Genomic DNA, 15664 nt, shown 5'->3' with positions numbered 1-15664 from the left:
GACAGATTTCTACAAATGATCTGCCATGCACAGTTACCAAAAGTAACTGGATCATATTTGTTGTAGGAATCTGGATTCAGTTATTACAGAGAATAGCACCAGAGAAATGCTATGAATTAAGGTTACATTTTTATTTTACTGCCAAGACAACTACTGGTACGTAACACAAGTTTTGTGTGTGTGTGTGTGTGTGTGTGTGTGTGTGTTTAAGGCAACATTAGTTCAGTTGAATAAAGTAAAAACAGATTTATATTCCAAACATTTGATTTATTCAAAATTTATTTTTTTAAACAAAAACAACAAGACAATGATTTTAAATAATAAACATGGTATATTCTAGACATCTGTTGATCAAGACTTAAAACTAACCATATTTAACCATAACTTTTATGCAGTTCTGTTGCAGTGCCCTCTGCAATAGTCAAAAGTATTGGTTTCCATTTCGTCAACTCAACTTTCTAACAATACAAGAAATCAAGCTGTTTGCTTAAGTGAAGTCTCGTCTTTTTTTAGTGACGAAGGCTCCACCGATGCAAAAAAGCACATCAGAACAGTTATTCTTCATACCTACAAACGTTTAAAAAATGAAGTCTGTTCACCCTTTTTGGTTTTTCTTTTACGCTGCCCGCATGGAGAACAGCATAAAGCTAAGTAACAAGCTTGGCTTCACTTTAGCAGTGCAACGAATGGCATCAACCAAACTTCATGAAACAAATAAAATATACACAGTCAGCAAAATTCAGCTGTATAGTAGTGATTAAAAAAAGCAACCTTTTCGTGGGTCACAACTAGACTGGTTTTCAGTGTGCACCTTTCCTCAGGAAGAGTTTCTCCCTGATTCACATGTAAAGAATGGAACATGCATCAAAAAGCCTTTGTTTTCATGTAGAAAAAATGCCCTTCAAAAACAAATTCAGTGATGTCATAAGGCAAAAGAATATGAAGCTGGGTGAAGCATTTTGCCCCAGGATATGTACACACACGTGTGTATATCAGATAGACAAGTAATGGATTGGCTCAGTAAGGTGAAAAAATGTCCATTTTTTATAAATACATATAATTATTGCTAATATGCTACACATTATGCTTTGACGTAGGAGTGGCGTGGCGTATAAATTAGGATTTAAAGCTGCCATAGTGACAATGCTAGCCCTGCATTTAGCAGCATTCATCCCATTCTCAAGAAGAAGCAGTATACAGTTATAAAAAACCATAAGGCTTATGCAATCTCCCTCTCCAATTTTGCTTTGTACGGTTTTAATTTTTTTAAATATTTAAACAAAAAACCAAACAAGTCCAGTTCACCACAAGTTAAGACCAGTCTCACAATGGGGGAGGAAAACAAGCTCATAGGAGCAGAGAGGGAAAGAGTACAGCATGCATTTACAGCTTGATTATAATCTAGTCCTTAATCATACCATTGGAATACAAAAAAATCCAATTTAAAAGACTAGACTAAAAGTAGAAGGCAAAAAGCCAAGAGTGTAGACTCAGTTAAATTAAGGTTATAATGTAATCAGTAACAGCAAATTCATCCTGCCCGTTGATATACTCACAATATCTACTGCAATTTAATATTTATTCATGACTAGTATAGGTATATTATATGCTCAATTAAAAAAGATATTAAATACCTGCATCATGAAATTACATTCTTATTAACAATAAGACATTGTGTAAGAAAATAGCTCATGTGTGAAATGTTTTTGAAATGCATCCCCCCCCCCCCACATACAATTATCAAAACTCACAGAAACAAAAAAACTCCTTAAAGAGGACAGGAATGATGCAGGGGATTAGCTAGGCTAATTACAGCACAGTGATAACAATGGTTCAAGACAGAACCAATCAGAGCTGGCCAAAAGATGCCCTCAACACATGGCTAACTAATAATTCCACCCACGCACCCCAACAAACTCAGTCCACTTTTGGTTCACTGCAATGAGACAAAAAAATAGTTTTAATATATACATATAAATACAAGACTCCAGCTTTTGTTTTTTGCAAGGCCTAGTTATCTATTAGTTTATATTTGCTCTGCAGCAGCTCCAAGAGGTAGGCATAAAGCATCTAAGGACTTCTCCCCTAGTCTTCCGCTACTAGCTCCATCTTTCAAATGCCGCAGAAGCCTGCTCTACTTCTGTAGCGATGCTACCCTCCAATCTGCCGCAACCCAATGGACAAAGGCCATTTTACCTCTCAATTTATTAAGATAGCGTACCACAGAGCAAGCAGCTTTTCCTGTACTGAAGGGTACGGTCTTTAGAGTTTACTGCAGAACGTTCATAAAGAAAATGGATTCTGGGACCAATTCTCTTGATTTCCTTTTATACATAAAAAAAGAAGGTACCATTTGGCCAAAACTACAGATGTATTTTTCACAGATGCAAGTGCCATGCAAAATAAATTAAAGAACAAATACCAAAACATACAAGTAATAAAACTATTGAAGGTAGATTTTTTTAAAAGCATTTATATAAACATAATTTATAATACTTTTTTTTCCCTCCTTTTTTTTCTTTTTTTGAAATACAGTCACAAAGCTGGGGCTATACATCAAGGATTTCCTCTGCAGTGCCTCCACAGCGTAATCTGTAGCGTCCTGTCCTCCAGCTAATAGTGGGGTCCCATAAGGCAGATAGGAAAATGTATATCGTCATGGATTCTCTGATGAACCAAGCTACTGCATAATCAAGTTTTGAAAAACACAGACCACCACCCTGGGAATAAAGCAGACATTAATAAATATTTATTTGATGGGCACATCTTGGCTAAAGAGAAGTAAGTGTATTATCACATGTGTACAGTCTTATCAATTAAATTGTGTTTGGTTAAGCAATTATCCTCTAAATATACAACAGCATCCATGTTGCGAACATTCTGTAGCCTGCCCAATTTCAAAGCAACCCATTTAGTAAGTATTTTCAATACTGTACTGTGTTTCAGCCAGTGGAATGATTTGGGGCTTGATTCAACACCCAGTGAAGTTCATTAACTTTACAAGGAGATGGCTCTGACACTTAGAAACACACTAACAGTGATGAAGTGAGCTGTAGCTCACGAAAGCTTACGCTCAAATAAATTGGTTAGTCTCTAAGGTGCCACAAGTCCTCCTTTTCTTTTTGCAAATACAGACTAACACGGCTGCTACTCTGAAACAAGAAGATACAATTTCAAAAGTACTCTTGGTCAAAAGAAAGCTTTTATTATTTTCACATGCAGAGTCTGAAAATTGTTGTACTTGTTGAACAAAGTTAACTATTCACCTGCCGGGATGAATGCTACACATTAAATGATAGGATCACAGCATGATTAGCAGGATTTGAGAAATCACTTGTGTACAGAAGGGGGAGATGGGGGGGGGGGTCGCGCGGGGAAAGGAGATTAATGAGAAACTTGAGCCAGTTAGCCGTCTCTTTATAGTCTTCATTTGAAGATGCCTTCAAATAAGACATTCCAATTTAGGCAATGGAGGAGTTGGAAAAACCTCTCTCACACACTAACGTAGTAGTTAGTGGGCCAGATAATTGGGTACTCCCAAAGAGTGAAATCCACCCTATACAGAGAGCATGGCACAAGACCTATGCACCATTTAAGCCTGCAGAACCGGGTCTAAGGAGGATGTAAAATGATGCCCAGACCCTGTTGGTCCCTCTGCACGGGGTGTATTTCATTCCAAACGAAAAGCACATAAGATGAGGAGGGGGGAGAGGGAGAGGGGAGTGCAAAACTGGCACAGAGCTCCCACTGGCACTACCCAATGCTAGCCTTGCTCATGGTGCATGCATTCCACCAGACGCCGTGTGAGAGCAGCCAGAGAGATGTTTCTAAGTCCCATCAGCCTATAAGGGCCACATGGAACCAAGGCACCTACACCAGGGTCTATGAAGCGCAGTGGGGCATGTGGTTCTGCCTCTCCCTTCCCCACTAGAACAGCAGCAAAGAAGGTGTGTAGAGAATGAGCCCCTAAGGCCACTGCAGGATCATCCTTATACCAGATGTTCCTCCCTGGGCCATAGTACACTGACAGTGTGGTGCAAGGAGGGTGAAATGCCCCTGAGGATTTGGACGGGCATCACCAAAACAAAGGTCAGATGGCAAGCTGAAGAAAGGTAAAAATGTCCAGAATCTCCAATTCTGCCTCTGCTCTGAAGGAGTGGTACTGTTGTTGGTTTTTTGCCTCCAGTAGTAAAACTAAACTGATTTTGAATCAATTTCACACCACTAAGTGTGCTGCAAGAAGGACAAGGCACAAGACCAAAAGCAAGATTTCACTGCTATTCCATTCTAAGATTTTTTTTTATTTTTTTTTTATTTTTTAAGAAAAAAAGAGGGAGGGAGAGTGGTGGTGGTGCAGAAAGAAAGGAGCAATTTGAAAGATTCCTGCAGTGCCATCTTGAGAACAGAACACTATGATCCATGTAGTGGTTTCCCACATTTGAAATTCTGTTGAAGTCCTCTTGCCACCCCCTTCCCCCAATATTAAGTCCCCTCATTGCAACTCTACTGCTGATTTTATATTTTTCTGTTCCATTTTCAGGTCAGGGTGAATGTATAAACAGCTCAACTTTCTTAAGTCACAGGATATGCCTACACTTAGAGCTAAGGGTGTGATTCCCAGCTCACGGGCTCTGATGGCACTAGCTCTGATCAAACTAGCATGTTAAAATAGAGTGCAGCCGTGGCCATGCAAGAGGTGGCAGGGGCTGGCCATCCTAATTTCATGCCTATGGTCTTAGACAGGATTGTACTCTGGGTAGCTAGTCCCTCCCCCAGCTCATGCCGCAGCAGCTACACTCTATTTTTAGAGTGCTGGCTCAATCAGAGCTCGTGTCTCCTCAAGCTAGGAATCACCACCACAGCTCACCCCAGAGACATACCCACAGGCTTTGCAGCTAAAGCAGGTTAAAAAAAAACCCAAAAAAACACACCACCACTAATCTCCTCTTTTATCACCATGAATAAGCTAGGTTTTAGGCCACAAGTATTTCATACCTTTTCCCTCCCTGGGCATTTGAGTGCATAACAACATGAAGGGAAAAGGGCAGGCAAACGTAAGCAAATGTCAAGAAGATGCTTGTCTTTCAAATATCATATTTCAAAATTCCCTAAGTTTGCAGAGAGGCAGTGTTTACAAAGAACAAAGCTAGAGCAGAGAGCCAAATTCTGTCCTGCCTTACACTCCGATTTAAACTGGGGTTGCATGAATGTAAGATAGCAGCAAATGCAGGAGGCCAAATTCTATCCTGTCTCCCAGGATGGTGTTTTATACAAGATTCTCAAGTGAAGTCAGTTTTAACAGAAATAATGGAATTAGCAATATCTTTCAGTATAAGACACAGAACAATATGGACTCCAACTACATACCTGGACACCCCTTAGCTGAATGTAGTCAAATATAAACCATGCCAAACAATGACACATGAAAAATACCATTATATCCCATCTGAAAACGTGATGAGCTGCCCATCCAATAATTAAACTAGCAACGAAACATTCAGAGATTGGCTCACAAATTATCGTAGCAGGCAGCATGTTAATTCGCAGCTTGGCCCACCTAAAATTAAAAATATAAAGTCTATTTTTAATACCAGACAAACTTTGCTGCATAATACACAGTTAAAATTCTGTTTCCATTTCCCTCCATTTCCCCCCAATAAGTTGTGCTTTAAGTTGCTTTTCAATAAAACACTCTTCTAATCTTTTGCTCAATACCCACTCGAGCAAATACTGGCATAAACAATACCTGTTATATGGTTATTGCACATAAAGTCCAAAACTTCTCTACTGGAGTGTACTGAAGTATTTAAAAAAATGCTTGCTTACGTTTTTATATATTTGTTCTATCTGCTCTTCAGTGTTTATTTCTCCCTCAAGAATACATTAGAAAGATCTCCCGCATGAAAGCTGCATAAAAATGTAAACTGATACAGTAACTCCTCACTTAACGTTGTAGTTATTTATGTTCCTGAAAAATGCAACTTTATGCAAAACGATTTTAAGCGAATCCAATTTCCCCATAAAAATTAATGTAAATGGGGAGGAGAGAGGTTCCAGGGAAATTTTTTTTCCCAGACAAAAGACATTATACACAAATACAGTATAAGTTTTAAACAATTTTAAACAGTTTAATACTGTACACAGCAATGAATGATTGTGAAGCTTGGTTGAGATGGTGGAGTAAGAAAGAGAGAGTGGGATATTTCCCAGGGAATGCGTTGCTGCTAATGATGAACTAGCACTGGGCTGAGCCCTCAAGGGTTAATATGCTGCTGTTAATGTAGCCTCACGCTCTACAAGGCAGCATGAATCATAGAATATCAGGGTTGGAAGAGTCCAAACACCTGCTGAAAGCAGGACCAATCCCCAATTTTTGGCCCAGACACCTAAACGGCCCCCTCAAGGATTGAACTCACAACCCTGGGTTTAGCAGGCCAATGCTCAAACCACTGAGCTATCCCTCCCCCATGGACAGAGGCAGGAGGGAGGCAACACAATAGATGCCGGGCAGTAGCTGAAAACACTACCCTGCAAAAACTGAACACGATGATGAGCCCACGCTACGCAGCTGGAGCGCGCCACTCCCTCCTCCTAACAGCATGTGCACGGCTGCACAGGTGCTGACTTTCCAAAATGCTGGGGGGTGCATGCATGAGTGAGGGCAAGTCTTGGCCCACCTAAAATTAAAAATATAAAGTCTATTTTTAATACCAGACAAGCTTTCCTGCATAATACATAGTTAGAATTCTGATCCAGCGGGTAGTGATCGATCCCCAAACGCGTTCCCCATCGACTCCGGAACTCCAGCTCGCAAGAGGCGGAAGCGGAGTCGACAGGGGAGCAGCAGCAGACGACTCACCGCCATCCTCACCAGGGCTGAGAGAGAGAGAGATGTGCATTGTCCCTTTAAGTATGTTGCCCTTTTAAGCAGATCAGCCAGTTCAGACTGGAAACAGCAGCTTCCAGGAAGCTCCCTCCTTTCTGTCCCCGAGCCCTGTCCCCCACCTCTGCTTTGTGGAGAGAGGGTCGGGGAGAGAGGAGCAGGGGGACATCCTGACATCAGCACCCCTATTCACCAGCAAGCTGGAAGCTCCCAGGAGCAGCTTTAAGGCAGAGGGGAAGGCCATCTGAACAGCTGCTGGGCAGCTACCAAGCCACATACCTTACAGGGAATTTAGGGGAGCTGATGGGGGGGCTTTTGCCCCCCTCCCCCGGTTCTAATCCCCACAAGGAAGGGCTGCTCTTCCCAAGAATCCCACAAGCAGTGGACAAAGCAGACAGCTGCCAAACATTATAAAGGAGCGTTGCACAACTTTAAACTAACTTGTTCCCTAATAGATCAGCAACATAACAACGAAACATTAACCGGGACAACGTTAAGAGAGGAGTTACTGTACTTTAGTAGTTCTGTTTGGGCTATTAGGTCAAATGACTGGTTCAGAAAAGTGCATTATACCTTATAATTGAGAACTGATTGGAGGCAATGACACAGAAAGACAGGAGAAAAATCTATATAGTTGGAATTTTTACCTGATCATTCTGGATTGAAACTGTGAAATGGAATATGAACCAGAGTTTTGCATTGCAACTTGTGTGGCCATTGCAAATTTCCAACCTCTGAAAATGAATGCACGTCATAAGTAACTTCCAAACAACATATGTAAAGAACAACTCAAGTATAACTGCTGAAGGACATGTTATCACGGTCATATATGCTGTAATAAAAACAGTTAAACTACCATGTTGAATATAAGCAATAATTTCTCTCCACACACAAGAGAGACTGATAATTGAAAAAGGAGTCACATATTACTACTTCAGAAAACTTGAGCCAACAGCAACACCACAGATTATGTTTGTGCTGTGTTCACAGAAAAACTGATCCCTTGTAGACTTCTGAAATTGAGATGCGAGTTTAATTATATCTCAAAGGATCTATTCATATAGGATAGATGGACATACATTTCCACCATTATGCTTACTTATTTGCACTGTGGCAGTGCCTAGAATCAATCACAATCTCTTTGGGGCCGACACGGCACTAGGTAGGCACGTACCTTCCCAAAAAAGACCTTGCACTCTTATTTGAAACAAGATGCAAAGAATGTGACTAACAGTAGGAGAAAAGGGATGAGCACGGTAATGAAAATAAGTTTCCACAGGAGAGTATGTGCATAGCTTGGGGGTTCCAAATCAACTGAAAGGGTTTTTTTAAAACAATAAAACCATATATCCTCAATGCTGCACAACCTGGCCATCACCTGTTTGCTAACTCCTTGCAGAGGTCCCAGAAGAAGTGGCTCTTCAGGAGGTACTTGCAGGAGTAGAGGGTAGTAGCCCTACAGATTAATTCAGAGAGGACATTTCATGCACAGGGGACAGAAGAGTAGGGGGCTTATGCTGCTACTTATACGCCACATGGGAACCCCTACCATAGTTTTAAACATACACAGTGAATGTGCCTCAAATCAAATACTTAACCAAGAGGCATTAATTTTATCTTACAAAAACAAAGAATGTAAGTATAGAACACACTGTAAACTTAATACTGTCTAAAGGAGACTCACTGGAAGTTATCTTACCGGTCAGCTATTGCTTTGGCCATAAAGTAATCTTCAGCAATGTACTGTGCAAAAGCTATCAGTCCTCCAGCTTGGTCTAATACATCCTTTCTCATCAGGCAAGACATTCCTGTTACACATTTGAAGCCAGTTACATTGGCAGAAATATATGACCTGGGATGTGAAGTGCCAAAATATACCTACAAAAAGATAAAAGTAGTAATAAATTGGGCATTAAAACTATGCAGACAATTTGTGCAAGTTATTTTTCTAGTCAAATGATTTTCTACTTCACTTATGGCATTTTTACGATCAGATTTATTTCTCTAAAAGATTTTGACAAGACAATGGCTAGCTAGAGGTGGCTGACTTCACTAAAAGAAACTTTGCAGAAACCTTTCAAGCAGCTATCGTTTTTGTACTGTGCTATCTATTTGCTTTGAAACTCCTCTGCCTGCACAGTACAGAACAGCATAGAAAGAATCAAAAACTACACTTTCACTTCTTGTCCTAAACTGAAGAAAGCAGCTTTGTTTCAAAAGTTATTCACTTTAAAAATGCAAATGTCAATCTCCCATCTTATATTAGGCACAAAGCAGTTTACTTGTTAATGTATTATATTTGTTATCAATTCTTACTGCTTTAAATTGTCTCATTCCCACTTAAAGTATTTATTGTGTTTCACTGCCCTATTATGAGTACATAGTCCAAGAACTCAGACTTAGATAAAACAAGGTTTTACGACACAGGAGACCAGAACATATACAACATATTACCCCTTCTAGAATTCTGCAACTATCCATTTGAATCTATAACACTAGTGCAGAACACAGAACAAGCAATTTTGAAGAACTGTCTTAAAAACTACTTGATCTAGAATAAAATTAATCTGTGGTCCCATGAGTCCTCAAATCAGAATGGTGTACAGTATTGATATTAATAAGGGTAGATGGAGAATTTTGGAGTTATTTATTATAAAAATATTAAGCTGAGGTTTCACTTATAAACATCATAATCATCTTAGAAGAACTTCCAAGGGCCTATAAGGAATCCAGCAGAGCTCGCGTCACCAGCCCTATCCACCATTTGTGCTCATCTGCAGACAGACAGGCACACACGCAGTAGTCAACAGTTAGGCTTGGAAGGATTAGGTTTTTAGGTCGTAAATGTCAATTTCACTGTACACTCCCAAATATCAATTTCACTGTACACACACTGTACACAACCAACAAAAATATTTGTCAATAACACTTGCCTATCTGTAAATTTCAATTAAGAAAAATGTTGCTTGAGAACTTAGTTTGATTTAAGGATATTTATGCTGTATACTTTGACATATGATGTTGACCATTTGTGCTTAAACGGTTATAAAGCTTTAATTTTTAGCATCTCAATGTCTGTAATGAAATAATTATTGTCTGATCCCCACAAAAATTTTCCGTAACTGTGAAAATCAAAATCAATAAAAATAGAAAATGCTTAAAAACAAACAAAATCTATATTATCTGTTGAAATTATTAAAAAAACAACAAAAAACAGTTCTGCTAAGCTTATCAATAGCGTGTCAGAGACTAAGCAATTAAGTTTCAGTTTGTAAACTGAACTTTGCTCTTCCAACTGCCAGCATCAATTAAAATGTAAAAAAAAAAACAGCATCATTAAAGTTACTTGACAAAATATTAATATTGCGATTATAGTTCTTCAAAACCAAAACACTAAGTTGCGGAAGTTACAAAATTAAAGCATGTTATCAGATAGCACTAAAGCTGAAATCTATCCTAAAAACCTATTCCCTGGATTCTGTAAAAGCAAGCAAAAATGTTTGAGAATCAGGATATTTGGCCTTTGGTACCCATATCCTAGCAATAATGAACCTATAGGGTCATGTAAATTTAAAAATACACAAAGTTGTTGAGTACAAATTCAGATTTTAGAAGAGTGAGCATACACGAGTTAAGCTAGATCTTTGTTTATCTCCAATGCACAGTATCACTAGTAATATTGTATTAGGAGGGTAAGGAAAAGGGGGAAAGGTAGATATCCAAGTCAATATATGTATAGTGTGAAAGGTGGACTGAGTCATAGGACTACACATTTCACTATGTGATGGAGAATTCAGGGCAGCGTTTCTGGACTACATAGAGGCATCTCTCAGTTATGTGGTGCTTTGGAAGCCCCCACAGTAGATTTGCCCACTCCAAATTGATTCCCGACTGACCGATAGCTGTCTGGCATTGCAAGCATCCGGAGGGCTATTGCCACTCGCTTGTGAACTATGAGGGCTGCTCTCATCTTGGTATTCTTGCACTTCAGGGTAGGGGAAAGCAAGTCACAAAGTTCCATGAAAGCGCCCTTATGCATGCGAAAGTTTTGCAGCCACTGGGAATCATCTCAGATCTGCAACACTATGTGGTTCCACCAGTCTGTGCTTGTTTCCCGGGCCCAGAATCGGCATTCCATGGCATGAGCCTGCCCCATTGCCACCAGGATGGCCAAATTGCTAGGGCCCGTGCTTTGAGAGAAGTCTGTCCTCATCACTCTCGCCACTGTGCTGCCATCGCCTCCTCGTCTGCTTTTGCAGGTTCTGGTTCTCCATATACTACACGATAATTCACGAGGTGTTTACAATGCTCATAACTGCTGCGGAGATCTGAGCAGGCTCTATGCTTGCAGTAGTATGGCATCTGCAGGAGAGCGGAGTTGCAGGGGAAGCGGTGGTTGGATGGCCAGTTTTGCAAACCTGCTGCACTGTCTGCTGCCAGGACACAACAGCTGAGCGGGCTGCACGCTTGCCGTGGTATGGCGAGACAAGAGCAGAGTTGCAGCGGAAGCGGCGGATGACAACAGTCATATTGAGCAGTGGTCTCCAAAGTGGGGTGCGTGCAAGATGATTGATTAGGGGTGGGGGGCGCAGCAGGAGGAGCACCGCCGGAGGAGGAAAAAAAAGGGGGGGAGGAAGGGTGGCCGAGTCCTCCGGCCCGTGGAGTAGCAGGGGCAGCCGCACAGCCAGCCGCCAGAAAGAAGCAGCACTTTCCTCTTCAAAGCCGGCTGGAGAGAAGCAGCTCTTTGAAGGGGAAAGCACCGCTTCTCTCTGGCCACTGGCTGTGTGGCTGCCCCTGCTCCTCCGGCCCATGCTCGCGGGGCTGCATTCCAAAAGGAGCTTTAGAGCTGCAGGCCAGGGCCCCGGGGCCCCCTTAGCCCAGGGCCCTGAAGCCCCTGTGTTCCGGGTGGTCCTTCCTGCCCGGGGGGGGGGGGGGGGGAGGAAGGTGGCGAGGCAGCAGCTCCCAGAATCGCAGCTCCCAGAATCGTGGGCATGGGGGTGGTACTGTGCTGCACAGAGCCATCTGCACACCCCCTGCACCAAACAGGAGCTGCCCCAGGTAAGTGCTCTGCACCTCCTACCTGCTCCAGCCCTGAGCCTCCTCCCGCACCCCCACCCTGAGCTCCCTCTCACACCCTAACTCCCTCCCAGACACCGCACTCCCACCCTGAGCGCCTGCTGTATCACAAAGTGTTAAACTAAGATTTTCAAAAATAATAAAGCATATTTAATCACATTGCTCTCACTAAAAAATACATTTTTTTAAAAATGTAAAGGTTTTATGTGCCGTAATAAAAAAAATTAAAAATATCATTTCATCTTTATCTTATTGTTTTTTAATTTCTAAAATTTGTGAATGTTTTATAATTTACACAATATATTAGCACAGTAGTACATGTATATAATTTATACATAAATAAATATACATATATTGGGGGTGTGTGCTCAAAAAATTTTTACTGATAGGAGTGAGCAATCAAAAAAGTCTGGAGACCACTGATATAGAGGACCTGCAAGGTGGATTCATAGCACTCAATGACAACAGTTTGCAGCCCTACTGCACCGTCTGCGGAAAGCAGTATGGCGCCCGCGTGGAAAAAAGTCGCGAAACGATTGTCTGCCGTTGCTGTCACAGAGGGAGGGGCGACTGACGACATGTACCCAAAACCACCCATGACAATGTTTTTGCCCCATCAGGCATTGGGAGCTCAACCCAGAATTCCAATGGGCAGCGGAGACCGCGGGAACTGTGGGATAGCTACCCACAGTGCAACGCTCCAAAAGTCAACGCTAGCCATGGTACCATGGACGCACTCCGCCAACTTAATGCTCTTAGTGGGGACACATACAATCGACTGTATAAAATCGCTTCCTAAAAATCGACTTCTATAAATTTGACCTCATTTTGTAATGTAGACATACCCTTAGACACTGAACCACAGGCTGTCAACACTGTTACATTTTCCTGTAAACTAGGCTTAATACGCATGCGAATGTCAAAATAATTTTTAAAAAATTATAAATAAATAAATTTTTTAAAAGCTCATTAAAGGTAAAACATATTGTTGGAAAGAAACCACAACAAAAGAAAGCAATATTGCACTCACCTGTTCTAGAGTGGCAGCAAAGCCCTGTCTGTCTGCTACATAGGGCAAGCCATGGACCAAACCAACTTTCTCTGTCATTTGATTGGCCATATCAGTTAGGGTATCTGGTGTTACTAAATAAATGATAAATAGATTATTAGTATGCAAACATTGCACTCTATGAAACCATTTGTTCATTATTGGTCGTGAAGTTCACTCTATAAAGATATATTCAAACTCCTATTCTACTACTAAAAGTGCAGAAAAGGTTGGCCACAAATTTGGTGAACTATATTTTTGTGTAACAAAAAATTCCACTAAGACTGGAGCTGTCAACATTTACAGTCTAGCATAAGTTTCTAACAATTTGCAGACTGGCAGCAGTGGGACAATAAAAACTGACACCAATTTTTTAAAATTGGATTTTCTACAAAGGCAGAAATAGTTATGATTGAGACCTGACATCAGAGTACTAGTAACTCAATCACTAGAAGTATCAAAATATTTGTTTCATTTTTAGAAGTGCAAACGTCCTCTAAATCTAAAAACTGGACTTGCTACTTTAACTGAAAGACATTACTTAGGATTGAAGTCTCTTATTTTTTAACTTATTCATCTTAGAATGTGTGTGTACAAAACCACCAATCAATTATTCAATTGGCAAGACCAATGCTATGACATTTACTACCTGTGTCTGTGCAGAGTTACACACTGAGCATTAATCACACAGGTGCAGCGTAATTTAGGTTTGGCGTGATCAAACAAAAATCCACTAAATTGGAGTAAAGACTATATTTCATATATTTGAATTCAGAAGCCATATCATTTAAGATCCCAAATTAAAACAGACAGTGTCCTTTACAAGTTGTAAGTCAACTGGAAGTCAATCTTAATGTATAGTCTTATAAGAATTTAAATTGTCTGCCTAGAGGTACAGCCAAGAAGCAAGCAATCAGTAAGTAGTACTGTATTTTTAAAGTAAATGATTTCAAGAGAATATTTCGAACACCACCATTACACCATACACCAGGGGTTCTCAAACTGGGGGTCAGGACCCCTCAGGGGCTCATGAGGTTATTACCTGGGGGGGAGGGGGGTCACAAGCTGTCAGCCTCCACCCCAAACCCCACTTTGCCTCCAGCATTTATAATGGTGTTAAATATATAAAAAACTGTTTTTAATTTACTGGGGGGGGGGGGTCGCACTCAAAGGCTTGCTATGGGAAAGGGGTCACCAGTACAAAAGTTTGAGAACCACTGCCATACACCTACCTCTGATTCCACTGTCACAGATCCATATGAGATCATACTTGGCAACTTCATACCCTGGCATTAAATTGTTAATTTTTGGGTTGATGCCAACCTTTTTTCCACCTTAACATTAAAAATAAAAAACAACAGTTATATACATCATGCATGTTTCCAAAATCCAGAAGCTATTTTACAAATATGTAATAGAATACAGACTCCATACCCCTTCTCCCCACCCCCAAATCAGGGTGATAACGGTAAATGCTAACCTACACCTCTGAAAATCTATTCAGGTCTTCTTAGCCAAACAAAGAAGACAGTTGAAGCCTACATGTGACATATATTCCTCCCATTAACAGATATTGTAGTTTTTCCAAAAAACAGTTTTATTAAATTTTGTATTGAAGAGACTATTATAAGCTCACTAAATTACTATTTATCGCACTAAGGGCCCTGTACGTACAAAAGGAGCTCAGCTATCTGCTGGGGTTTAGAAACTGCATTCTAAGGGGTTAGTGTCCCCTTCTCCTGATTTTGCCAACTCAATTTATATTATATATGGCAATGACTCTCTTGGGTAGGATTTTTTTGACTGGGTGGGAGAATAGAATTAAAAGATCCTTGGTGCAGGGACCAATTTGTTGTTCTGTGTTTGTACAGCAGACAGCGCAAAGGTGCCCTGGGCCATGACTGGGGCTCCTAGGCACTATGGTAATACAAATAAAAACAACAACAAACTCGGCATTTTTGTCCCTAGCCCAGTACCAGACATCATTCAGCTTTGTTCAAAGTTAGGCAGGGAGAGCACTAAAGATTTTGAGCACCAAAGATCCTTTCCCCTCCTTTAAACACAAGGCACATAGAGGAGAGGAGGTGGCCCTGTCCTACAAGGGTGTGGAGTAGGAAAATTTCTTAACAGCAGACTTACTATCATGAAGGTACGTGGTAAGACACTAAAATCATTTCTGGGTATTCAGGCCTAGCCAACTGGCATCGAGGCCCAACACACAACTGTTTTTTTGCCCCCTTAAGGCTGAAGTAATTGATAAGCTGCACAGCCCTAGCGCTGTGAGGAGTGATTCTGGGGTAGAAGAGAGTAGCAAATATTAATTTGCACGAATTATCCTCCCTGGAGTTTGTTTTGTTTAATTGGTGTCAGGATGTCGATGAGAAACTTATATTCCCTTTGAGTAGGCTGTCCTACTACAGAACCAGCATCCACAGACAAACACACATTTCCCAGTTTGGAAGACTCCACACATTTTTTTGCTGTTAGCTTCTTTACGATCCATTTATAAAGGCATGAATTGTGCCATGCAGTTGCATTACTTACCGATAAACAACCTAGCATCAACATTTGGGTATTTGCCAAGGAGCTTTTTACACACGTCAATAGCTGGATCATCGTGATCTTGTACACACAGGAGCACTTCATACTAGTAAAAA

At 40.8% G+C, this 15664-nt stretch overlaps 1 protein-coding gene across 1 annotated transcript in view; it reads right to left on the bottom strand.

Moving 5' to 3' along the window:
* Positions 1–287: 287 nt before the first annotated feature.
* Positions 288–15664, bottom strand: part of UGCG (UDP-glucose ceramide glucosyltransferase) — a 39587-nt gene continuing 24210 nt past the window's right edge. The window contains exons 3-9 of the mRNA XM_084629113.1: positions 15552–15654; positions 14240–14341; positions 12990–13102; positions 8583–8761; positions 7531–7617; positions 5368–5557; positions 288–2720 (exon numbers count right to left, since the gene is read on the bottom strand). Coding sequence (XP_084485239.1) covers positions 2550–2720; positions 5368–5557; positions 7531–7617; positions 8583–8761; positions 12990–13102; positions 14240–14341; positions 15552–15654 — 945 coding nt within the window. The 3' untranslated portion in view covers positions 288–2549. The remainder of the gene's footprint in view (positions 2721–5367; positions 5558–7530; positions 7618–8582; positions 8762–12989; positions 13103–14239; positions 14342–15551; positions 15655–15664) is intronic.

The sequence above is a fragment of the Lepidochelys olivacea genome (genome assembly GCF_965140295.1).
Source record: "Lepidochelys olivacea isolate rLepOli2 genome assembly, chromosome: 5".
NCBI classification, from domain to species: domain Eukaryota; kingdom Metazoa; phylum Chordata; order Testudines; family Cheloniidae; genus Lepidochelys; species Lepidochelys olivacea.
The sequence above is the reverse complement of the archived record's forward strand: the minus strand, read 5'-3'. Positions and strand labels throughout refer to the sequence as shown.